The sequence below is a fragment of the Suricata suricatta genome, chromosome X, assembly GCF_006229205.1.
Source record: "Suricata suricatta isolate VVHF042 chromosome X, meerkat_22Aug2017_6uvM2_HiC, whole genome shotgun sequence".
Lineage (NCBI taxonomy): Eukaryota > Metazoa > Chordata > Mammalia > Carnivora > Herpestidae > Suricata > Suricata suricatta.
The window spans coordinates 29,653,008-29,678,986 of NC_043717.1; the positions used below are offsets into that span (position 1 = coordinate 29,653,008).

The 25,979-nt window shown below is 36.9% G+C and overlaps 1 protein-coding gene across 1 annotated transcript in view; it reads left to right on the forward strand.

The window, feature by feature from the left end:
• CFAP47 (cilia and flagella associated protein 47) overlaps positions 1–25,979 on the forward strand; it is a 493,477-nt gene that overhangs the window by 200,914 nt on the left and 266,584 nt on the right. The window contains exons 34-37 of the mRNA XM_029929640.1: positions 3,780–3,877; positions 4,397–4,513; positions 18,031–18,165; positions 22,372–22,487. Coding sequence (XP_029785500.1) covers positions 3,780–3,877; positions 4,397–4,513; positions 18,031–18,165; positions 22,372–22,487 — 466 coding nt within the window. The remainder of the gene's footprint in view (positions 1–3,779; positions 3,878–4,396; positions 4,514–18,030; positions 18,166–22,371; positions 22,488–25,979) is intronic.

Sequence of the window (25,979 nt, forward strand, 5' to 3'; positions counted from 1 at the left end):
GGGCACATGTGTTGATTCCATGTCTATGATATGTTTAGAACAAACAAATCCATAGTGGCTGAAAATAGGTTAGTTTTTTTTTTCCAGTGGATGATAGAAGAGGAAAAGGGGGAACAACAGCTAATAAGTGTGGGATTTCCTTATGTGTTGGTAAAAGTGTTCTGAAATTAAATAGTGACAGTGATCATACAGCTCTGTAAATAAATCAAACAATAATGAATAGGACAATTGAATTGGGTGAAATTTCTGTTATATGAGTTATATATCAATAAAACTGTTATAAAACAGTTTTTTAATCACCTAAAATATAATTTCAATAACTATATTTGTTAAAATATGTGCATTTATAACTTTAATGCATGAAATGATTCAGTTTTAACAGTCACATCTCTAATTCATAACGCTATTTAGGACTATTTTAATATTTCTGAATATTTTTAGTAATGTAATATAAAAACAGTTAAAAATATAACTTCCAAATTAAAATTAAAAAAAAAATTCTGGTGGTGCCTGGGTGGCCCAGTTGGTTGTATGTCCGACTTCAGCTCAAGTGATGATCTCATGGTTTGTGAGTTTGAGTCCCACATCGGGTTCACTGCTGTCAGAGTAGAGCCTGCTTCAGGTCCTCTGTCTCCCTCTCTCTCTGCCCCTCTCCTGCTTGTGCTCTCTCAAAAATAAAACAAACATTAAAAAAAAAATCTCCAGTCTTTTATGTAGTTGAATCTCTCTCCTCCTTTAGTGTAATCTTAAATAACATCGTTGCCTGTTAAAAAAGAAAATTTTTGAATTTTCTGTTTCCTGACAGAGGAGGACCAGGTGAGCTTGGTCCGTCTGTCTCTAAAAAACAGTTTCTGCTGATTCACATAGCACACGTTGGGTAGCAAACTCTTGGAGCATAGAAGAAAGTGTAGCCTATATCAAGGGAATTAACAAAAAAAAGCAGAGAATCCGTGATATACCTCAGGCTGGGGTAAGCTCTGGTGGAGGCTTGGCAGAAGCCTTGCGTATGGAGAACAGGCTACAGATGTGGGATCAGATTAAGGAAGTGTGCCTCTTACTTCCTTTCAACACTATTCTGGAAGAGTATTGCCATACTGTTCACACAGCCAGTCATGTTTGATCAGCAAAAATGCATGCCAGCTGCTGCTTAAGAAGTACTAACAAAGCAGTTCAAAAGTTGTAATGGGTTGAACAAAAATAGGTGCCACTGTTTTTCCACTCAAGAAGGTAGAGGACTGGAAAGACCATTCGTTCCATACTTAAAATATACTTAAAAATACTTAAAAAGCAAAAACATATACATAACATCAGCAAAAACCATACAAACAGCAAATTCCCAAATGTTTTAAGCTCCCCTAGGAAACTAAGGCTTTAGGGCAACAAAGTAGCCTAAAGTCCAAGGAGGAGGTGCTTGCAGGAAGAAATGGCATGATAGCAATTGTCTGCTTGTGGTAGAGATAGCTACACATTCATAAGAGTTGAATCATCTACAAATAGTGAAAATTTAACATCTTCCTTACTAACTTGGATGCTTTTTATTTCTTTTTGTTCTCTGATTGCTCTGGCTAGGACTTTTCAGTCCAGTGTTGAACAGAAGTAGTTAGAGTGGGGCACCTGGGTGACTCATTTGTTTAAGCATCCAACTCTTCATTTCATCTCAGATCCTAATCTCATGTTTCTTCAGATCCAGCCCTGTGTTGGGCTCTGTACTACAGAGTGGAGCCTGCTTGGAATTCTCTCTCCCTCTCTTTCTGCCCCTCCTCTACTTGTGTGCCTCCCCCCAAAGTAAATAAGTAAACATTAAAAAAAAAAAAAAGAAGTAGAGAGGCACCTGGGTGGCTCAGTCAGTTAAGCGTCTGACTTCAGGTCTGACTTCAGGTCTCACAGTTCATGGGTTCAAGCCCCGCATCAGGCTCTGTGCTGATAGCTCAGAGCCTGGAGCCTGCTTCAGATTCTGTGTCTCCCTCTCTCTCTCTCTCTGCCCCTCCCCTGATCACACTGTCTCTCTCTGTCTCTCAAAAATAAATAAAATGTTTAAAAAATTTAAAAAAGAAGTAGAATATATATTGCTGTCTTGTTCTAATCTATAGAGGAAAAGTTTTCAGTGTTTCCACTTTAAGGATGATGTTAGTTGTGTGTTTTTCAAAGATGGGTTTTATAACATTGAGGTTTATTTCCTCTAAACCTGTTTTGTTGAGGGTTTTATCATGAATGGATGTTGTACTTTGTCACATTCTTTTTCTGCATTTATTGAAATGATCATATGGTTCTTATCCTTCATCTTATTGATGTGATGTATCATATTGACTGATTTGTGAATATTGAGCTATTGAGCTTGGAACCTCTAACAGAATGATGTGTTAATTGGATTAAGTGGGGAATCAAAGTCCCCTACTATTATTGTATTATTGATCAGTTACTTTATGTTTATTATTAAACTGTTTTATTTATTTGGGGGCTTCTGTGTTGGGTGCATAAATATTTGCAATTGTTACATTTTTTATTGTTTCCTATATTCTTATATAGTATGCTTATTTGTCTCTTGTTACATTCTTTGTTTTAATGTCTTGTTTGTCCGGTACCTTTTGGAAACTTTTTAGAAAAAAGGCAATGTCTCATTCACTGTAGCAAAACTTTCCATTCTTTCCGGCACCCTCTCTTCTCCCCCCAATGTAGGACAATAGTCACAGTGTAGCAGTCATCTCTATAACTGACCATTCCTTTTATTACTCCTCCACCATTTGTTAACTTTTATAGATAAAGTCTGGTTTTTTAAAGCCATAAATCTCTAACCCTTTCCACACAATACCTATATCTGGATTAATTTCTGTGACAGGAAAACCATCACCAAAATTTTAGAGTTACAGGAAACTCATGCCTTCTGAGTCGCCTTGCCTATGCTGATGATCATTGATCAAATATTTGAATGCTAGGGTACTCAAAAGAATGAGTAATTTTGAAATACTTGATTTTTCTTCGATTGCTGTGTCATAATATATTCTTCAGAGTTGTTCAAATGGAAATAAAGGGACCAGGGGTGCCTGAGGGGCAGTCAGTTGAATGTCTAACTCTTGATTTTGGCTCAGGTTATGATCCCAGGGTCATGGAATTGAGTCCCACCTTGGGCTCCATGCTGAGAGGGGAGCCTGTTTAAGATCATCTCTCTCTGTTTCTCTCCCTCTGCCCCCTCCCGTGGTAGCTCTCTTTCTGTCTCTAAAAAATAAAAACAGTTAACAAAATAAAAAAGAAGGGACAAGTTTACAATTGCTTATAAAATCTTACGGACATATTTTATGTATTAAGCTTCTGAGGTTTATACTTTGCTTTTATTTGCAAAATAATACTATCTTTTCTAAGCAAAGGTCATTTTTTTTTTACTATTGCTAAAATTTCTGTAAGATGCTTTTTTCCCCACTTTTCCCAATTTTCTTTATTCATCAATTCATCTTCCTTTTGAAGGAATAGAAAATTACAATTAGTTCCTTATTCTTTTGTGTGTCACTTTGGAAGAAAATCTCTCAAGGACCAGTGATTCCTTGAAAGCCAGGGAAATAAAGCCAGGCACATTTCTCTTTTCCCTTATGTTTGAACTGTCCACTAAATATCTCCACAGTATGAATGATTTTGAAAGCATTTTTTCCCTATAATGTCAGTCAATTTTAAATATATTCTCCATTATATAGTGACAAGATCAGAATATATTTAGACAGTACCATAAGGTATCTTTTTAGAAAAGCAAAACTAATGTTACATTTACTCTCTCTCTTTTTTTGTGATAGGAGTTATTCCCTCTGAGAGATGGATAGTAAATTTTGACAAGGACCTTTTAGATGGCCTTGTTTTCGCAACACAATTGGGAGTCTATTGTCCATTTTTGGTAAGCATCATTTTTATGCAGAATGGTATTTGTTATTTGAAAGAACTTAGTAATTAAAATTCAAAGTGTTTTCTGTAAACTGAGCCTTTTAAGTGTTTTTTAAACATTTAAAAAGCCACACCTGTATCTGAATGGCTAGCATTCTATTTTTGTTTATTCATTTACTTTGATTGCAATAATCTACCACTGCCAGATGTTAATACTTAAATGATTCATTGGTAGTGGTGCCTCAGTGGCTCAGTCGGTTAAGCGTCCGACTTTGACTTCAGCTCAGGTCATGATCTCACAGTTAACGGGTTCAAGCCCTGCATCTGGCTCTGTGCCTACAGCTGTGAGCCTGGTGCCTGTTTCAGATTCTGTGTTTCCCTCTCTCTCCTCCTCCCCCGCTCACACTCCATCTCTCTTTCTCTCTGAAAAAACTTAATAAAACAAAAAAAAATGATTCTTCACTAAAGAGAAGAGTTAAAAAGCAGTAGTTTTTATCCAATTACTAAAAGATTTGATTGTTGTCTTCTCCAGATTGAGTCACATTTTGTAAATATGTATACACAGCCAAAAAGTTCTGAACAGTATCTGCACAATTGCTTGATCATTGTGAATGTACTTCGTGAAATTGACATTGACATGGACATACAGGTGGGTGCCTTTATATCACATTCCATAAGATGAGTTCCTTCTTTTCATATTATTTGATAGTCTTATTATATATGATTGGAAAATGAAAATTATATATTTTTAGTTTGTAAAGTATGATTTTTGTAGGTGTACAATGTGATGATTTAACATACGGTGTGAAATGATGACCACAATCGAGTTAATTAACACCTTTCCCATCCCATACTTACCGTTTTGTATGTATGTGTGTGTGGTGAGAACACTTAAGATCCACCATCTACCCATTTCCTCCATCCCCCTCCGGTGGCAACCACCCTTCTACTCTCAGGTTCCATGGATTTGACTTTTTTATATTCCACATATAATTGAAATAAAAAAAAAATAATTGCCATACAGTGTCTGGCTTATTTTACTGAGCATAATGTCCTCCAGTTTCATCCATGTTGTCACAAATGACAGGATTTCTTTCTTTCTTATGACGCACTATTCCATTGTGAGTATATACCACATTTTCTTTATCCATTCATCCGTCAACAGACAGGCTGTTCTATATCTTTGGTACCGTGAATGATGCTGCAATTGAATGTCGGTATGCAAATATCTCTGAGATGCTGATTTCATTTCCTTATGGTGTGTACCCAGAAGTAGGGTTGCCGGACCATATGGTAGTTCTATTTTTAATTTTTTAGGGAACCCCCATACCGTTTTCCATAATGGCTATGTGACAAGGCACATTTCCACCACAGTGTGCAAAGATTCCCTTTTTTTCACATCTTTGCCAAGGCTTTATCTCTCCATCTTTGATAATAGTTATTCTGGTTTTGATTTGTATTTCCATTATGGTTAGTGATGTTAAACACTTTTTCTTGTACCTGTTGGCCATTTATATGTCTTCTTTGGGCAAATGTTAGTTGATTCCCTGTTTGCATATTTTGAATCTAAGATGAAACATTCATTTTATAAGATCTTGCTAAAATGTGGAATTTGAAATATGACTTTATAGAAATCTAGTGGATATTTCTAAATCTATATATTTATGTATATCCAACTATGCATGATAAGAAAGTAGTTCTGGTGATAGCTCCAGTTTTCTTAAACCCCTACGAATGAACTTGAGTAATTTAGTAACACTACTCGAGCTCTAAGAATTAATTAAGGGAGCAAAGTTTTTTGAATATAGTTGTATTATCATTTATTAATTTACCTAAAATGTTGACTTTGGTTTTAAAATAAATATTAATGTAGAGATTGCAGTGGCAGTATATAGTACTACATTTGCATCTCCAAGTTCTAATTCCATCTGGCTTTTTACATCAAGTTCTCAGTATCGGTAATCAAAACCATTATATGCTAACTATTTTTAAGCCCTTTGTTAGAGTAATAAAGTAGTATAATGAATGATTTCTTACTTTAAAGTATATGCAAAGTCATTGAATTATCTGGATAGATGCATACTAAATGATAAGTAGCATTCTACTTTTGTAATTGTCAGAATACAAAAAATAAGGTAGAATTCAGATAAGGAAGAGATCGGTGTGATCTGATTGATCCATCAAAGATTATGTGGAGAAAGCAGTGCTTATTTGAGTTCTTGAAAGGTGGATTAGATCTGGATTGGTAGCCGTAAGAGAGGAAGGTGCTTACTTAGAGGAAATGACATGAACAGTATGTCAAATAGAATACATGACATACATTAAGGAAATCCCGTAAATGTGTTCCTTAGTTGAATTTTGGGATTAGAAAAAAATCAATATAGGTATATATTGGGATACTGGATGTCAGCATAAAAAGTCAGAAGTTTACCATGGAGGGGTGCCTGGGTGGCTCAGTCGGTTGAGCTTCTGACTTCGGCTCAGGTCATGATCTCACGGTTTGTGGGATCGAGCCCCACATTACGCTCTGTGCTGATCTCTAGCTCAGAGCCTGGAGCCTCCTTTGGATTCTGTGTCTCTTTCTCTCTCTGCCCCTCCCCTGTTCACGCTCTCTGTCACTCAAAAATAAATAAACGTGTAAAAAAAAGAAATTTACCATGGGGGTATTATGGGAATAAAGATAATTGCTTTTATAACTAAGGTCAGAATGGATTTGATGAGAGAGGGACTGGAGATAGGGAACATAGACCAATTAAAATATAATTTCATTTGGTCAAGGTGGAAAGTGTTTACTCATGTCATTTTCATGGAAACTTAAAATAATAAGCTGATATAGGAGACATTTGAGGTTTGCTAGACCTTGTCAACAGTCACAATAGATGGGTGCAGAAGAAAGGCCATTACAACTAAATCTTGAGTTTTCTATTCCATGATGCAAGAGAGATTGACAATTGCCAGTGCCCCCATATATAGCTTGGAATAAAGTTGTTCCTCATACCTGCTGGAGAAATGACATTTCATAATGGCTTGCTTTTTACTTGTACTAAAGTCACTTGCATGTTAAAGTCACTTTGTTTCAGGTCTGACATTTACATTCTTTTATATTGAAATACTTGTAAAGAGAAACTGTACTGTAGGATTTTGATCAGAGATTTCTTTTGTAAGAGAGCTTTAAAGTTAAACTGCAGTGAAAGACTTTGGTTTGGAAGAACAAAAATACTACAATTCCCGTCAGTTCAACAAATTGAATATCCTCCCAAAAAGACACTGGATAGACCCTGCATGGGGTACAGATACGATTAAACCACAGCCATGCCTTCAAAGCTGTTACTAATAGTGACAAGTATATGAAAAGGAGCTGATGCAAAGCAGACAGTGAATGCACAATATACATGGAAGCAATGTGCTATGGGAATCAACAGGGACAGGAATCGTTTTGGTATGGGAACCCCGAAGAGTTGCGTGGGACATTTGGTGTTTAAGGCAGCCCTTGAGAATTGGGTAGGGGTTCACAAGAAATGTAAAATATTGTTGTTTAGAAAATATAATCCATTGTACATTGTGATTCTCTCCTTTGTTTTTTTTATTGCCCCAGGTATGTTGTCTCAAAGTTTTTCTTTTACTGTACAGCCAAAACATATTTTAAAATATGAGTATCTAATATGTAAAAATGTCGAGAAGAGGTCTAGAGAAGATTTGATGAATGGTGAAATTTACAGTTAACTGACCAATTACCAAGTTTTTACCAACAAGTTCCAATTCCTTCACTTTCTAGCAGCCTGGATTTACCAACCACATTAAATGTCATTGTTTAAAAATATTAAATTAACTTATCTGTAGTGAATGAATGCTGATGTTTAGCACTGGTTCACATTTAAAATGAATGAATTTCAACACTGGGCATATTTATTACTGTTTAAGTTTCTTATTTATTATGTTCTTTTCAAGTGTGGAATCAGCTGTATAAGTTTCTCCACCTATGTCATGTCCCGTTATGGAATCCTGCCAGCTAGAATGTAAAAATTATTTACATATTCTCTCTTTTATGACATGCTTTATATTTAAAGCCTAAATATGTGGGGATTGTTTGAGCTCAGTATAGAAAGTAATTTTATTCCCTTATGTAGAGAAATGGATCTAAAAAATGAATATGACATTTATGGAGGTTGTAGTATACCTAACTCACTGAGTAGTGATGGGAGCTAAGGTTGAATAGATGATCTAACCTTTCCCTTAAAAATTTGGTTTGGTTTTATCAACTTGGATGCTTGTGGCCTTAAATAACAATTCATGAGTGAAAGTACTTTAAAAATAAAGAAATTAAATATTTTACATTAGATAAAGTCGGGCATTAGGAAATTATAAGGATAGTGTCTCAGTAAAGTTATTAGAGATCCATTTTGGCTCAGCACTTCTCAGCCTGCTGGCTTTGTTTGAGGTACATGCATTAATAACCACAAATTTCGACTGAAATTCTCTTGCAACATCTCTGTACAGCTATTCTTGAGGCTGGTTGATTAGCACCTCTTCTTTTTCCGTAAGGTAAACGTTTTCCAGTGGTCCCTAGCATATTTCCCATTACGTGTCATTGACCATAATTACATCCCATGCTTCCAGCTAAACCACTGTTTGATAAAAAGTAATGAAACAGGCACAAAAAATGGGATACTTAGGGAAGAAGAAAGGAGAAAATTGCTCTGTGAAGGCAATTGACAGTGTTCTCTGTAGAATCACAGTATGTCACTGGGTACTGCTAGTTACGGTAGGTGTCCAATCTGAAAGCTGGTGGTATCGTGAAGTCATAGCAAATTAAATCGACCATGAAGGTCAATATTATCACAGCTCTTCTTGTTACTGATGAGAAAACTGAGTTCTTAGAAAACTATTTGACTTAGTCAAGATCATGGCACTGTATAGTAGCAGGACTTGAATTAGGTTTAGCACATTCCTCCAGCATTCTTCTCCATAATGACCTGTTTTGTTTCATTCTTCATCTTTTATCAAGCTAGTTGGAAAATTCTATCCTTGGGGCGAGGGGGAATGAACTAATACAATTAATGTTATTCTAGGTCAGCCATGTATAGAGAAAGTAATGATTATATCTTTGACAGATATTTCACCTGAAAATTTTGTTTTAAACAATCCTAACTTACTTAACATTTGGATTTTTAAGCCTAGGATTGACTACAGTGTAATTGCTTTAGATTATTTTCATTGAAATTTATTGTAAGGAAAGGTAAGGATGCTCTTTTTTTTTTTTCAGACTAATATCTTAATGATCAAACATATTTTTTTCCATTAAGATAAATGTTTTTTTAAATTTCCAAATTATTGCATTTTCAGCCCATTGTGTATTTTTAAAAGATGAGTATTCGGAATAATTTTTTAATATATTTTTTATCTTTTATACTTTAATTTTTTAACTTTATTTTATACTTTATTGTCAAGTCGGTTTTCATATCACACCCAGTGCTCATCCCTACAAGTGCCCTCCTCCATGCCCATCACCCCCTTTCCCTCTCCCCCACCCCCTTAAGCTTTCAGTTTTTTCCTCTCATGGTTTACCAACCTCTCTCCCCAACTATTTTCCCCCTTCCCTTCCCCATAGTCCTAAGTTTCTCCTGTTCCACTTATGAGTGACAACATATGGTATCTGTCCTCGGCCTGAGTTATTTCACTTATAATAACACCCTCGAGTTCCTTCCACCTTGTTACAACTGGCCAGATTTCATTCTTATTGCCATGTAGTATTCCATTGTATAGATAAACCACATCTTCTTGATCCATTCATCAGTTGATGGACATATAGGCTCTTTCCATGATTTGGCTATTGTTGAACGTTCTGCCATGAACGTTGAGGTACATGTGCCCCTATGCATTGGCACTCCTGTATTCCTTGTGTAAATTCCTAGCAGTGCTATTGCTGAGTCATAAGGGAGTCTATTGTTAATTTTTTAAGCCCTTTTCCAGAGGGTCTCCACAAGTTTCCATTCCCACCAACAGTGTAGGAGGGTGCCTGTTTCTCCACACCCTCGCCAGCATCTAGAGTTTCCTGATTTGTTCATTTTAGCTACTCTGACCAGCATGAAGTGGTATCTCAGTGAGGTTTTGATTTGTATTTCCCTGATGATGAGTGAAACTGAACATCATTACATGCGTCTTTAGGCCATCTGGATGTCCTCTTTGGAGAAGTGTCTGTTCATGTCTTTTGCCTATTTCTTTATTTGTTTTTCGGGTATGGAGTTTGGTGAGTTTGTTAAAGATTTGGGAAACTAGCCCTTTATCCGATATGCCATTTGCAACTCTCTTTTCCCATTCCATCAGTGGCTTATTAGTTTTCTTGATTGTTTCCTTTGCCGTGCAGAAGCTTTTTATCTTGATGAGGTCCCAATAGTTCATTTTTGTTCTTGATTCCCTTGCATTTCAGGATGTGTCAAGTAAGAAATTTTTGTGGTTGAGGCCAAGGAGATTGTTTTCTGCTTTTTCCTCTAGGATTTTGATAGTTTCCTGTCTCACATTCGGGTCCTTCATCCATTTTGAGTTTATTTTTGTGTATGGTATAAGAAAGTGATCTAGTTTCATTCTTTTGCATGTTGCTGTCCAGTTCTCCCAGCAATGTCTGTTAATGAAGCTGTCTGTTTTCCGTTGGATAGTCTTTCCTGCTTTGTCAAAGACTAATTGGCCATACATTTTTGGGTCCAATTCTGAGGTCTCTATTCTATTCCATTGGTCTGTCTGTTTTTGTGACAATACCATACTGTGTTGATGATGACAGCTTTGTGGTAGAGGCTAAACTCCGGGATTATGATGCCTCCCATTTTGGTGTTCTTCTTCAATATTACTTTGGCTATTTGAGGTCTTTTGTGATTCCATACAAATTTTAGGATAGTTTGTTCTAGCTTTGAGAAGATGTCTTCTTCAGTTTCCTTTATAAGTTTTCTATAGTTTTCATCATACAGATCATTTACATCTTTGGCTAGGTTTAATCCTAGGTATTTTATGGTTTTCTGCCCAATTGTAAAGGGGATCAACTTCTTGATTTCTCTTTTTCTTGCTTCATTATTGGTATATAAAAATGCAACTGATTTGTACCCTGCGACTTTGCTGAATTCATGGATCGGTTCTAGTAGGCTTCTGGTGGAGTCTGCCAGGTTTTCTATGTAGAGTGTCATATCATCTGCGAAAAGTGAAAGTTTGACTTCATCTTTGCCGATTCTGATGCCTTTTATTTCCTTTTGTTGTCTGATTGCTGATGCTAGGACTTCCAGCACTATGTTAAACAATAGTGGTGAGAGTGGACATCCCTGTTGTGTTCCTGATCTCAAGGGGAAAGCTCTCAGTTTTTCCCTATTGAGGATGATATTAGCTGTAGGCTTCTCATAAATGGCTCTTACGATGTTTAAGTAAGTTCCTTCTATCCTGACTTTCTCGAGGGCCTTTATTAAGAAATGATGCTGTATTTTGTCAAATGCTTTTTCTGCATCTATTGACAGGGTATATGGTTTTTATCTTTTCTTTTGCTAATGTGATATATCACATTGATTTACGAATATTGAACCAGCCCTGTAGCCCTAGAATGGATCCCACTTGATCATGGTGGTAATTCTTTTTATATGCTGTTGAATTCAATTTGCAAGTATCTTGTTGAGTATTTTTGCATCTGTTTTCATCAAGGATATTTGCCTATAGTTATCTTTTATTGCTGGGTCTCTGTCTGGTTTGGGAATCAAAGTGATGCTGGCTTCATAGAATGAGTTCAGAAGTTTTCCTTCCCTTTCTATTTTTTGGAATAGCTTGAGAAGAATGGGTTTTAACTCTGCTTTAAATGTCTGGTACGATTTCACTGGAAAGCCATCTGGCCCAACGCTCTTATTAGTTGGGAGATTTTTGATAACTGATTCCATTTTTTCACTAGTTATGTGTCTGTTCAGATTTTCTATCTCTTCCTGTTTGAATTTTGGTAGTGCCTGTGTGTTTAGGAATTTGTCCATTTCTTCTAGGTTGTCCAGTTTGTTGGTATATAATTTTTCATAGTATTTCCTGATAATCACTTGTATTTCTGAGGGTTTGGTTGTCATAGATCCGGTTTCATTTGTGATTTTGCGTATTTGGGTGCTCTCTCTCTTCTTTTTGAGAAGCCTGACTAGAGGTTTATCAGTTTTGTTTATTTTTTTAAGAAACCATTTCTTGGTTTCATTGATCTGTTCATCTGTTTTGTTTTTTATTCTATGCTGTTTATTTCTTCCCTCATCTTTATTAATTTCTCTTCTACTGCTGGGTTTGGGGTGCTATTGCTGCTCTGCTTCTAGTTCCTAGGTGCGCTGTTAGATTTTGTATTCGCACTTTTTCTAGTTTCTTGAAATAGGCCTGGATTGCAATGGACTTTCCTCTTAGGACTGCCTTTGCTGCATGCCAAAGAGTTTGGATTGTTGTATTTTTATTTTCATTTGTTGCCATAATTTTTAAATTTCTTCTCAAATGGCCTGATTGGCCCATTTGTCCATTAGTAGGGTGTTCTTTAACCTCCACATTTTTGGAGGGTTTCTAGACTTTTTTCTGTGACTGATTTCAAGTTTCTTAGCATTGTGGTCTGAAAGTGTGTATGGTATGATCTCAATTCTTGTATATTTTTTGAAGACTGCTTTATGACGCAATAGGTGATCTGTCTTGGAGAAGGTGCCATGCACACTTGAGAAGAAAGTGAATTTCATAGCCTCAGGATGTATATATCTGTCAAATCCTTCTGGTCCAGTGTGTCATTCAGATCCATTTTTTCTTCAGTGATTTTCTGTCTAGTCGATCTATCCATTGCTGTGTGTATTAAAGTCCCTTGCTATTAGCACATTCTTATCAATAAGATTGTTTCTGTTTGTGATTAATTGTTTTATGTATTTGTGTCCTCCTAAAATCGTGTGTGTAGACATTTATAATTGTTAGCTCTTCCTTATGGATAGGCCCTGTAATTATTATATAATACTCTTTTTCATTTCTTTTTACTGCCTATACTTTAAAGTCCATTTTGTGCAATATAAGTATGGCTACTCCAGCTTTCTTTTGACTTCCAGTAGCATGATAAATATTTCTCCAACCCTTTATTTTCAATCTGAAGGTGTCCTCAGGTCTAAAATGAGTCTCTTGTAGACAGCAAATAGATGGATTTTGGTTTTTTTTTTTTTAATCCATTATGATACCTGTGTCCTTTGATTGGAGCATTTAGCCCATTTACATTCAGTGTTATTATTGAAACATACGGGTTTAGAGTCATTGTGTTCTCTGAAGGGTTCATGCTTGTTGTGTTATTTCTGGTACCTTGTGTTCCTTGCAACATTTGCCTCATAGAGTCCCCCTTAGGATTTCTTTTTTTTTTTTAATGTTTTATTCTTTTTTTTTTGAGAGAGAGAGAGAGAGAGAGACAGAGCAAGGCACACAGACAGACAGACAGCATGAGTAGGGGAAGGTCAGAGAAAGAGAGGGAGAAAAAGAATTTGAAGACAGGCTCCAGACTCTGAGCTAACTGTCAGCACAAAGCCTGATGCATGGCTCGAACCCATGAACTGTGGGATCATGACCTGAGCCAAAATCGGATGCTTAAGTGATTGAGCCACCTAGGTGCCCCTCCACCCTTTGGGCTTCTTGTAGGACTGATATAGTGGTGATGAATTCTTTCAATTTTTGTTTATTTGGGAAAACCTTTATATCTCCTCCTATTCTGAATGACCAGCTTGCTGGATAGAGGATTCTTGGCTGCAAACTTTTCTGTTCATCATATTGAATATTTCCTCCCATATCTTTCTGGCCTGCGAAGTTTCAGTAGATAGGTCTGCAACTACTCTGATAGGTCTCCCTTTGTTTGTTAGCGCCCATTTATCTGTAGCTGCTTTCAGAATTCTTTCTTTATCCTTATATTTTGCCAGTTTCACTATGATATGTCATGTAGAAGATTGATTCAAGTTATGTCTGAGGGAAGTTCTCTGTGCCTCTTGGATTTCAATGTCTGTTCCTTTCCCCAGATTGGGGAACTTCTCAGCTACAATTTCTTTTAGTACCCCTTCAACCTCTTTCTCTCTCTTCTTCTTCTTCTCCTTCTTCTGGATTTCCTTTGATAGGGATATTGTTTTGTTTGATTGCATCACTCAGTTTTCAACTTCTCCTTTTGTGCTCCTGAATCAATTTCTCTCTCTTTTTCTTGGCTTCCTCTTTGTAATTGTGTCTTCTAATTCACCTATTCTCCTCTCTGCCTCTTCAATCCATTCAATGGCTGCCTCCATTTTATTATGCCCCTCATTTATAGCATTTATTAATTTATCACAGCTATTTTTAAGGTCCATAATCTTTGTACCAATAGCTTCTCTGGTGTCTTCCATGCCTTTGTCTCGCCCAGCAATTAATTTTATGGCTCTTGTTCTAAATTCTTGATCAGTTATGTTGCTTCTATCTGTTTTGAGCAATTCTTTAGCTGTCCTTTCTTCCTGGAATTTCGTTAGAGGAGAGTTCTTCCATTTCATCATTTTGGCTAGCTTTCGGTCTCTTGTCAGTTTTAAAATCTTGTTATATATTCTGCATCTGTGAGTTCTGCTGTATTAAAGGAAGCTCGTTGAATGTCCACACCCTGTCTGTTTAGGAAGTGTTCTTTTAATGCTGTCCCTTGGTCTCTCTTGTTGTACATTGGCTATTTTACTTCCCTACTCATAGTGATATTTGAGACTCTCCACCATGTGTACTTGAGGTAGCCCTGGAAAGGAGAGCTGATAAACAGGGAACAAAAGCACACAAATGCAGAGACAAATCAAACAAGCAAACCGAAGGGAAAAAAAACAAATACAAATACAACAAAAGACACAGGGCAATCTAAAAGCATAAAACCAGAAATCCCAGCTACAAATAAAGAGCAGGGTGGACGCAGTGCAGATGGAAGAGCATATACAATGAGAGCAATGACAGGGGTGGGAAGAAAGAGAAATTGAACCTTGACCAGGCAGAGAGACTGAAAGGCTTAATTCAGAGAGAGAAAAAGGAGAATGTGTTAGAAAGCGAGGAGAAAGAAATGAAGATAATGTTACCCAGAGAAACTATATAATCTGATTATGAGAGAGAGAGAGAGAGAGAGAGAGAGAGAGAAAGAAAGGAAGGTCAGGACAGAGGTGTAGAATAGGGATCAAGAGAATGGATTTAATGTGATTGTTTAAGCAAACCAATAACCACAGTGCCCAGTCCAGCAGAGGGGAGATATGAGAATTTGATAAGGGAAAACATATCTGAATAGCCAGAATTGATCTAGTGTTAATCATGGCAATGCATCTATGTTGGTCTTGCCCAGGGCTCCAGTTAAAAAAAAAAAAAGGCTGCTCTCTAGCATGGATGGGCGTGGTTTGGTGTAGGCAGGTCTCCCCTCCACTGTGGGTCCCATGTGCTGCTCCCTGAGGCCCTCCCTTCGTTGTTGTGGGGAGATAAATGGCGATGCCCCAGTCCCTTCTCGAACCAAGCATTGCAATTCACTCTTTTGGGTCCCATCTCCCTGTGCCGCAGGCATAGCCGAGGTGGACTGTGTGCTATGTCCCAAGCCCAACCTCGTTTCTAGATCTTAGTCCTCATGCTTTAATTATACGTCCTGAAATGTCATCCCGCAGGCCAGGCTGCTTCCTAGCCAGGGATCGAGCAGGGGAAGTTGGGGAGCAGTTCCTCCTGATGCCGACTGGGACCGGGGCACCCAGCCCCAAGAAAGCACTGGAGTTAGAGATAGGATCTTTCTTCTACCGCCCTGTGGTTAGAGATGGGATGATAGGATCCCTCTGCATCCTGGGCCGAGTTTTTTCTCTTCTCCAGGGACAGCTCTATGAGCAGTTTCAGCCGCTCTTTCTCCTCCCCTCATCTCTCCCTGGAGGGGGCTCCCTCCCCTCCGTGCCTCCGAGTCCCGGCCCATTTTTATCTTCCCCAGTTGGCAATCACACACCTATGAGGCTGTCTTCTTAATAGACTCTGTCTCTTTTCCTCCCAGAGTCTTGTGGTTCAGTGTCCTTTGGCTTCAGCCCTTCTTTGTTTGAGAGACACGGGTGGGAAGTATGGAGCTCCCTACTTCTCCGCCATCTTGCCAATTTGAGAATAATTCTATATTGCTACCTATATATTTGACTCTATAGTCACTATAAAAGTGCTCAAAAGGCTTTTACTGACCCGAGGCTTGAGCCCAGAGCTTCTGCCACTAATCTTACCCTTTCCCCAACAAACACACTTCCTATCACCCTAGACAGCCCTCTTTGAATCACACTCATAGGCTGGCCCATCCCAAAAGGCCAACCAGAGCCATATTGTTCACTTTGTGGGAACTAAATTCTGAATTCAGTTTTTTAGTTTGTTCTTATCTTAAATAATTTTCCTCCATCTGTTGACCAACATTGCCTTTCATGAAGAAATGTGAGACCATAGAATAGTGATGAGAAACTTTGGAGTCTTAGTATATTTCTCAGTTTTCCTCGAATCATACTCCCCAGCAGCTTTCTACCCTGCACAAGCAGGTCAGCTCCCTCATTTTTTTACTAAAAACCCCCTCCCCAGGAGCCTTTATTTTTTGTTCTTACTGCTCTTTGACAAACTCTTCTTCAAAAGAAGGAAAAGAATGTGTTTGGGGGTGTAGACTAGCAGGTAATCGTACGGCCTGTCTTTATTCACTGGTAACTGCTGCTGAACTTCAGAGTCAAGGGCTTTACTCCCACATAACAGCATTTGGTCTTCTTGGCTCCCACACTATTTGCGTTTCCAAGCCAGGCCTTTATAATTTTCAGTGACTAACTTGAATGTGTGCTGTTAAATTATAGTAGATCTTCACTTTATGCAAGTGTAGAGGGTTCCCTCTACATTGACAATTGCTTGTTTATCCATGGTGTTTTAGGTGTTTGAATTCTTGTCTTAGACCATTCTCAATACTATTTGGTTTTGAATACTTTGTTCCTCCCACCTTCACATTTTTCTAGGACATCATAGGTACTACATGAACTGATATAAAGAATCCTTCCTCCTACTTCTGACTACTTTTTATATTCAGTGTACACTCAGGTTGTGTTGATTGTTCTTGCTTTTATTCTTGCAGTTCTGGGTTTTATCTCAATTCTGTTCCAACAACCATCACTAATTTATCTTGGTTATCAATATAATTACATTTTCTGACCTATTACATTTTATTCTGAGAAAAGTACTTTACAACCTCCCCCCTGCCTGATCTGGCAGAATTGTGGCTCTTGTGTTATTCGTTGTTGAGAAATCCAGGCCCTCACCCTGCCTTCCACACTGTGCCCAGTGTGGCCCCTGGCGCTCCTTAGTCTTTCCACGCACTACTTGTCCCTCCTTATACCTTACACATGATTTAAATTGTACTTCCCTAACAAACACAAAACATCCCTAGATACCTGCCCTTTACTTCTTTGCCTTTCTGATGGAATATATCATTTTCTGTCCCCCAAACACAACCTATATAAAATCCAAGCATTCTTCAAGTCCATCTCATGGTCTGCCTTCTCCCTTAAGCTTTTGCTTGAAACTCTTGCCCTTTTTTTTTTTTTTTTTTTTTTTACCTCAGTTCTTGGTCTACCTCTCAGTTTTCTTTTACTGCTATATATGGTACTTTAAATCAAGGATAGTATCTTAGTCCCATTAGTCAGTAGTTCTAGTGCATAATATTTTTATGACTGACTAGGTTTTGTGGAGGCTTTGAGGCTGTGAGGTCATTGTTATTCTTTCTTTATGTTTTTTTATTTTATTTTTTTGAGTGACAGACAGCACAAGCAGGGGAGGGTCAGAGAGAAAGGGAGACACAGAATCTGAAGCAGGCTCCAGGCTCTGAGCTACCTGTCAGCACAGAGCCTCACGCAGGGCTCGAACCCACGATCCCTGAGATCATAACCTGAGCTGAAGCCGGATGCTTAAACGACTGAGCCACCCAGGGCCCTTCATTGTTATTCTTAGAACACAACTAATTCATCTCTTAACTCCTAGGTCAAGCTCTTCTGATTCACAGCAATAATCTGTTTACTGTGTTTACAGTTCAGTGTCAATGTCAACTATTAACATTTTAAAATGTTTTAAAGTAATACAACAGTTGATATACTGCTCTAGCTCTTTTTATATATTTTATTTATATATCCTCTAATTTATATTTCACTTCTTTGAAACTAGGCCACTGACATCTGTGACCCTAACCCCATCCTGATGCTCATGCTTTGTGTCTACATGTATGAGAGGCTCCCTACGTATCTTCCCAGGAAGGTTGTTCCCTTTCATTGCACTCTACATGACACTGTGCTGAGACAGGTAAGGGTATATTTGGGGCTAAAATATGTGGAATTAAGCACTTCTCATGGGTTTTAGCAATTTCTTTTGCAAACCAAAAGTAACACAGTGTCCATGTGATGTGATAAGCTTTAGCTAATGTTCCTCCTTCTAAGCCAAAGGTATAGCAGAGTGAAAGTCTCAGTTTTTGCTTAATAGTAGTCACCACCTGCGATGAAATGATGACTCTGATTCATTTGATGATTGAGGTTTACACAGGTAGAAAATGAAAGGTATTTTGAAGGGCATATTTTCTCAGGACATCTGGGACACATTTCATGTACAAGGGGACTGACACCATCAGTGGAAATTTGTGTTCTGAATGTACTTAGCTTTCCTTAAGGGAGTTTACACATCCAGATGGATTTTGTTCAGATGACAGTTTAGAGAGGAAAAGAGTCAGGAGCTCCTGACAAGGGCCACCTAAGTCCCACTGAAGAATGTTATGTGTGTGGGAGCTGCTAAATGTTTAACAGTGAATTTTTTACTTTGCATAAAAAAATCAAAATTGTAATTTGAAGTCCTGTGACAATAAGAAACCTATGTAAATATGTCAATATTTATCAAGTGTTCTATTTGAGAAATGTCTTGTCAAAGATCATTGATCTTAATTTGTTTTTCAATCTATTTGTCTCATATTTATACTTATGAAATATCTTCTGGGATATGATTTTTTAAAAAATTTTATTTATTTAATTTGAGAGGGAGGGAGGGGCAGAGAGAGAGGGAGAGAGAATCCCAAGTTGGCTCCACCCTGTCAGTGCAGAGCCTGACGCAGGGCTCGAACTCCACAAACCATGACATCTTGACCTGAGCCGAAATCAAGAGTTGGACACTCAGCTGACTGAGCCACGTGGGTACCCCTAGTATACAATTTTAAATTGCTCATATTTATATAAGATTGTCCCTTCTACTGGTATTCATAAAATCTTCAACCAGGTTTATAGGTCTCTCCTTATTACTTTCTGGGGATGTTTTGGGCTGATAGAGTCTTATTCTGTACAAAAGTTACTTTACCTTTTTGGTCAGATCATGTTTACTCCTTTTTCTCAGACTATTTTATGTATTTCTCTTCATATTTAGTTGAGAGAGTGTAATTGTGTCCTTTTGATGCAAAACTTGTCTGTATTTGGTCTCCAGAAGATCTGTCTTGGTGATCTTTGATTTGTAATTGTAACCTCTGAAAAAATAGGTAGGCCCTGTGATGATACGAGTGATGATTGGTAAGTATTCAGTTAGAAATCTGGAAAAACTCAGGGTCTTGTCTCAAAGTGTAAAGGGCTCAGTTTAGGGTAAGGAAAGCCCCTTCTGATTTTTTGTTGGTAAACATTGAGATATGATTCCTTTTCATAATTATTTTTTTTTCATCAGTATTTACTCTGATAATTCCTTAACTGCAATGAGTCTCAAAGCCTAGAGCTGTAATTATATTGGAGAGGTCTTTTGACTTCAAAATAAAATTTCAAAAGAGTTAGAAATGTTTTGATTAAGCTTGAAGAAGCTAGGAGGAGTCTGAATTAGATTAAGCAGTGATTTATTATGCTAGGTATTATTTCCAGTTCTCTAATTCTATCCGTATGTTTTTATTTCTTTATGCCTTTTATACGCATACTTTTTAAAAAGTAGTTACTAACACAAGGTAGTGTTTAAATATAAATTTTAATTATGCAAAGTAATGCATACTAAAATATAAACATTTCTTTGTAGTTTTAGCTCTTTACTAGAAATAATGTTCACATTTTAAGATTATAGATGAAATTGAGGCATCTGGTTGGCTCAGTCAGTTAGGCATCGTTGGACCTCGGCTCAGGTCACAACCTCACCATTGGTGGGTTTGAGCCCCGCATTGGGCTCAGTGCTGACAGCTTGGAGCCTGGAACCTGCTTCGGATCCTGTGTGTGTCTCTCTCTCTGCCCCTTCCCTGCTCACACTGTGTGTCTCACTGTCTCAAAATAAACAACAACAACAAAAGACTATAGATGAAATTATGCAAATACAACTTATTTTTCACCAATGTAGAGTATGTCTTTTGAAGATAACAAAAATTAAATATAAATGCAAAAAAACCCCTGTCAATCACAGCAAGCTTTAGTTTTAAATTTAATTTAAGAAAATCACTGATTTGCATGACACCTTGGTGACTCAGTTGGTTAAGCGTCTGACTTCGGCTCAGGTCATGATCCTGCAGTTCACAAGTTTGAGCCCGGTTTCGGTCTCTGTGCTGACAGCTCAGATCCTGGAGCCTGCTTCAGGTTCTGTGTCTCCCTCTCTCTCTTCTCCTCTCTGCTCTGTTTTAAGACATTAAAATAATTTTAGCAAAAGAAAATCACTGATTTGGAAATTACTGAGAATATTTGTCATACTTTGCCCCTATGCATCAACTCCAGAATAAAGAATAATCTCAAGAAATGGCTATTACAATTGAAAATATATTTCTGTAACTTTATGTCATTAATAGAAACATAGAATCTTAGAAGCAGTAAAAAATAGACTGATCAGTGAATAGAAAATGTAGAGTACAGTGACTTTTCTGAGACATTTTTTAATGCAACTGAACTTTCTCCCCCCACCTTTTTGAAACAAAATTTACACAGAAGCATAGCAGTTAAAGATACATGTTAAATAGTGAAAGTGTGCTTTTCTCCAAAAAGGTACAGAAGGGAAATTGAGGCTCCCAGGCTTTCTTTCCTTCCTTTAAACAGCTTTCCCTGTTCTCCATTTACCACCTAACCTCCCCTACATGGATCCAACCACAGGCAAACCTGATGCCGTTGGGTCATATATATGATACATGATACATAGGATATGGTTATGCAAGTTTCAGGACTATAAACCAGTAAGAGCTCACAAGGAATCATTATTTTCTAAATTTCCTTTCAGAAAACAGAAATTAGTTATTCGGAACTTAAAATCACTTGGTCTGTTCATTAATACTTTAAGTTCATACATACATACATACATAAAAAATAACACTGGGGGACGCCTTCGTGGCTCATTCGTTTAAGCGTCCAACTTTGGCTCAGATCATGATCTTATGGTTCTTGGGTTTGAGACCTCCGTCAGGCTCTGTGCTGAACAACTCTAGAGCCTGCTTCAGATTCTGTGTCTCTTTCTCTCCCTGCCTCTCCCCCACATGCACTCTGTCTCTCTCTCTCAAGAACAAACATCAGTTTCTTTTTTAATAACACACTGGGTGTGTCTTGCCCCCATTGTAACTGATCTGTAAAAGCAGATAAGCAACATGAGACCCATGAATCCTTTGGGAATTCAAAGATAGGCACTCGTCAGTACATACTTATCCTGGTAGTTACCAAAAATTCTCATTGAAATATAAAAGTTGTTTATTTAATCTTTAACAAATCTGACATATTCTGTGTAAGTCATTATAGTCACTGCGAGTCACTGTAAGTCCCTACAGTCACACATAGTGCTGATTGTTACCTCGTCAGATGTCTGTGAGTACTTCCTGGACTGCCCGAGTTGTAATCATCTTTTTTGTCTCTCTCATTTGGCCAATCATGTATTTTCCCCATGTTTAATTCCTGCTCTGAATCAGTACTTTATATGAGAACCTGGAATCTTTCTAGTGTGTCTCTGTGTGTGTGCTTGTGCCCCATTAGCTTCTCCATAAACACTTGGATACTCACATTTTCACGAAATAGGCTCTCTGAAAATGAAGTAACTCATCCTCAAACACTCTCCCTGTCTCAGCATCAGGAAGGAAGGAACAGCCAACCCCTCGCTGTACTGTTGCTTCTAGTGAAGGTCACTGTCATTTTAAGCCTGGACCTCTGTTTTTAAACCTACAGTCCTTATAATACTTTCTACATTAAGCAATCTGAGTATTCTTTTTGTAAATTGGATTGTATAAGTTCTCTGTTTAAAATTCTCCAAAGATTTCCCTTTGCATTGAGAATAAAATCCAAGTTGCTAACTTTGGATTTTAAGTCTTTGATAATCAGGTGTTTTTACATCTGTCATTTCCTTGCTTAAAAGCTTGGAAGCTCCTCCTCCCGGCCTACTCCACTAAACTAGATATTTGTTATTTTTAAATACAAAATCTGCTTTTCTCCAGTGAGTGCACATTAGGAAAATTTTCATGATTAAAACGTATAACTTGCTTTGATGAAAATCAGTGTTAAATCATATATTTTTATGATCTTATTTATACTCTCTTCTTCAATATAGATTCTACTGAAAAATTCAAGCTTGGAAAACTTAGTGTATAATGCTACAATTGTCGGGAAAGATGCTGCTGACTTCTCCCTGTCCCAGACTGGGAATACTGTGACAATATCTTCAAAGTAAGCATTTTGGGTTTTTTTCTTTTTAAATTTTTCACTGAAAATACCAACTCTAGAGACTTAATGTGTATTATGATTTTTAAAAGAGTGAGCTGGTTTTGTTTTTTAACTCTTTTATATATAATGAAAAGATCATCACTCAGATAAATTATGTCTATGTTGCTGGGATTCTTCACCAGTTTTGTTAAAACGATTCCAACCACGCAAAACAAATGCTTTTTCCTGTAGGAAACTCGAACCAGTGTGTGCTATTTTATATATTTATATTATTTAACTATGTTTTATATAGGTTATATATAGCATTTATATCCTTTTTTATGTTGCCTATAGTTGTTTCTGAGTAATGTGCTCTTCGCATAAAATTTAAAAACTACGAAAGTATGAAGAACAAAGAAAAGTGTGTGTGTATGTATATAAGTATATATGTATGTGTGTGTGTGTATGTACATTGTCAACAGCCTTAATGATGGCAAATATTATTACAAAATCCAAGGACGATAAGAGAACAGCCATGTTAGTATCACAGGGTTTGAAAACTTTAATAACCACTAACTGACTGTAACCACATTGAATTTTAGTCATCGCCTTTGCATTCAATTAGTTTTCTTTTTTCCCAGTGCAAAGTGACAGATTAACTATTAAAGTTACTTCACCTGGTTACCTTTTTGGTTTTTAACTATACATTAACCCTGAGTTGCTTTTTACATTATAATTATTATTCTAGTATATCAAACCCAGAAATAATAGGAAATAAGGGCCGTTTTAATTGCTTTTATAATACCCAGAAACCCAGTTGCAACACTGTCCCTGGCTTGTGTTTTTAGCCTGTGTTTGTTTTCTTCAGTTATTGCTGCTTGCTAAGGAGTGTACAGTTCATAAATTCTGTTTATTCATGATTGGTAGTATATCCAGACTGAATTGAATGTGAGACAAACAATTCTCTACTTACCTATTTCTATATTATAAACTAAATGACTAGAATAAAATTCCTTGTAAAAACAACCTACCCATTTACTAAGTTCTACTTCTTACATGTCTGTTATAAAGCACAGCTGTAGTAATACAAGTTAATTTAAACATTGTCATAGTCCCATTTTTCTTCCCTTAGGACTTTGATAATTGATATCTATTTTCTGCCCTTCAAATAGGTTGATACAAGTGAAAAGGTTTCACATTACCCCAACCTTTTGTTTCACTCATAAACCCAATAGACTCTTCCAGCATTTCAAAGCTTTTAAGTAGAAATACTTCCTAACAGCCACAGTATACTTGTGATATTTTAGCTTAAGATAATATTTCAGTTAATGAAATTAACACTTATAGTCTTGATTATAAATTTAAAAGGTGTACATGTTGAAAATTTGGTACAGAAAAGTATAAAGAAGAAACTACAATCACTGAGAACCCCATCAGATAAACAGAGATAACTTATCAGTTGAGCTCTTTCTGGTTTTTCTATATGCACAAATATGTGTTTATTATAACATATGCCTAGTTAAATATTTACAAAGTAAGCTCATTATATATGTAAATATTAAAATGCTTAATGCTTATTAAACATTTGTATGTACAAAATCTTTATAACATGCACTTCGTATACCTTTTCATCTTTAATCATCCTAACAGCCTAAGTGTCCCCATTTTCCAAAAGAAGACATTGGGCAGAGACATTCAGTCATGTGCCCAATTTTCCCTGCTATTCAGTGGTCAAACGGAAATTCAAAACCAGCCAATCTAAATCCAGAGTTGGCACTTACGCACTTGACACTGGTACATGTTGTGTATGTGTGTCAGTGTGCATGTGCGTGTGTGTGTATCACATTCATGCAGAGCATTCAATAAAATGTGGCTTTGATGATTTGTAAGCAATCCTGAAGATCCCTGGTGGGGAATTGTACCATGTTTTTGTTTCTCCAGGAGCACGTTTGTGCAAATATTTCACTTGGGTGAATCCAACAGCCTACTTCCCATTAACTTCTCAGCAGTGTGCCTTTTTTCCTCTTTATTCACCATTGCACCATTTATGCTCTATATAAATACAGATATATTTATAAATATTAGTTTTGTAAAGTTTTAATGCATGCCACATGCACATTAACTGATCATATATTCATGTACACCTGCTCACACGTTTAATCACGAATACATATTTCCACCATGTTACAAATGTACTTATATTCTTGTTGACTTATCTGTTTTTTTTTTATGTTTATTTTATTTTTTAAGAGAGAGAGAGAGAGACAGTGTGAGGGGAGGAGGGGCAGAGAGCAAGGGAGACACAGAATCTGAAGCAGGCTCCAGGCTCCGAGCTGTGAGCACGGAGCCTGAGGTGGGGCTCGAACTTACAAACCATGAGATGACCTGAGCCCAAGTCAGATGCTTAACTGACTGAGCCACCCGGGTGCCCCTATTTGTTTTTAATCAAAATTTAACTTATACATGTTTAACAACTCAAATATGCAGAGAAGTTAAAAATAAAAAAACAGGTCCCCCTCCCCTCAAATCTTTATCCACTTCTTGAGCCTCCTACTTTTTCACTCCTTCATTTGTGTCTTATTTTAGTTCTTCCTGTGGTTACCTCCATAAATCAAAATAATCTATATTATTTTTGCCAATATATTTGTTATACCAACTTTAGAAATAATCTCTTGATATATAGCTGTAATATTTAATGATCTAGAGTGCTTACTTCTCCAGGTTTATTGCCCTCCCTCCAAACATCACTAGTTTTATCTTCTGTTTATTACTTTTTCAAGAGTGAAAATATATATGTAAGTATTTCTTATACCATCAGAATATAAAGTATCTTTTGACTCCTTTTTACAGCTGAGAATATTAATAAATTCTAAAGATATGCATACAATCCTTGAAGTCTCTTTCCTTCAAGTACATTACTTTCTAGACCACTTTGCCTGTTTCTTTTATTTGCATCAATTCCTTTCCAGACCTACTAAAGAGATGTTAATATTGAACATTTTTATTTCTCTTTGGATAGCAACTCGGACTTTTCTCTTTCTTATCTACTGACTTATTTACTACAAACATCCTTATGAAATCTAATAAAATATGGGAGAGGTAAATTTTCCAAGATTTTCCATTTTTCAGGATTTTTTTTTACCTCTCTCACACTTGATCTATCATTTGCTTGGTTTATTATTCTAAGTTGAAAAGATTTTTTTCCTTATAACTGTTAAGGAAATTGTTCACTTGCCTCATAGTATTCAGTACTTGTGATGAGAAAGTCTACTATCATTCTCTTTCTCAATACCTCTAGAAGTTTTTAAGGACAGATACCATATGTTTGCACTCATAGGTCTAACAGGAAACTTTCAGAATGATCTAGCTTCAAGAAAAGCAAGCAGTTAGTAGTGCTTAAGAAAAATTGATTCAGTATCTAATGGATAGTTGATACCTGTCACAACACAGCATTTTATATACTGTTAAGTGAAACTGCAATACAATATAAGTTTGTTTTGGGAGTGTTTGCTGTAT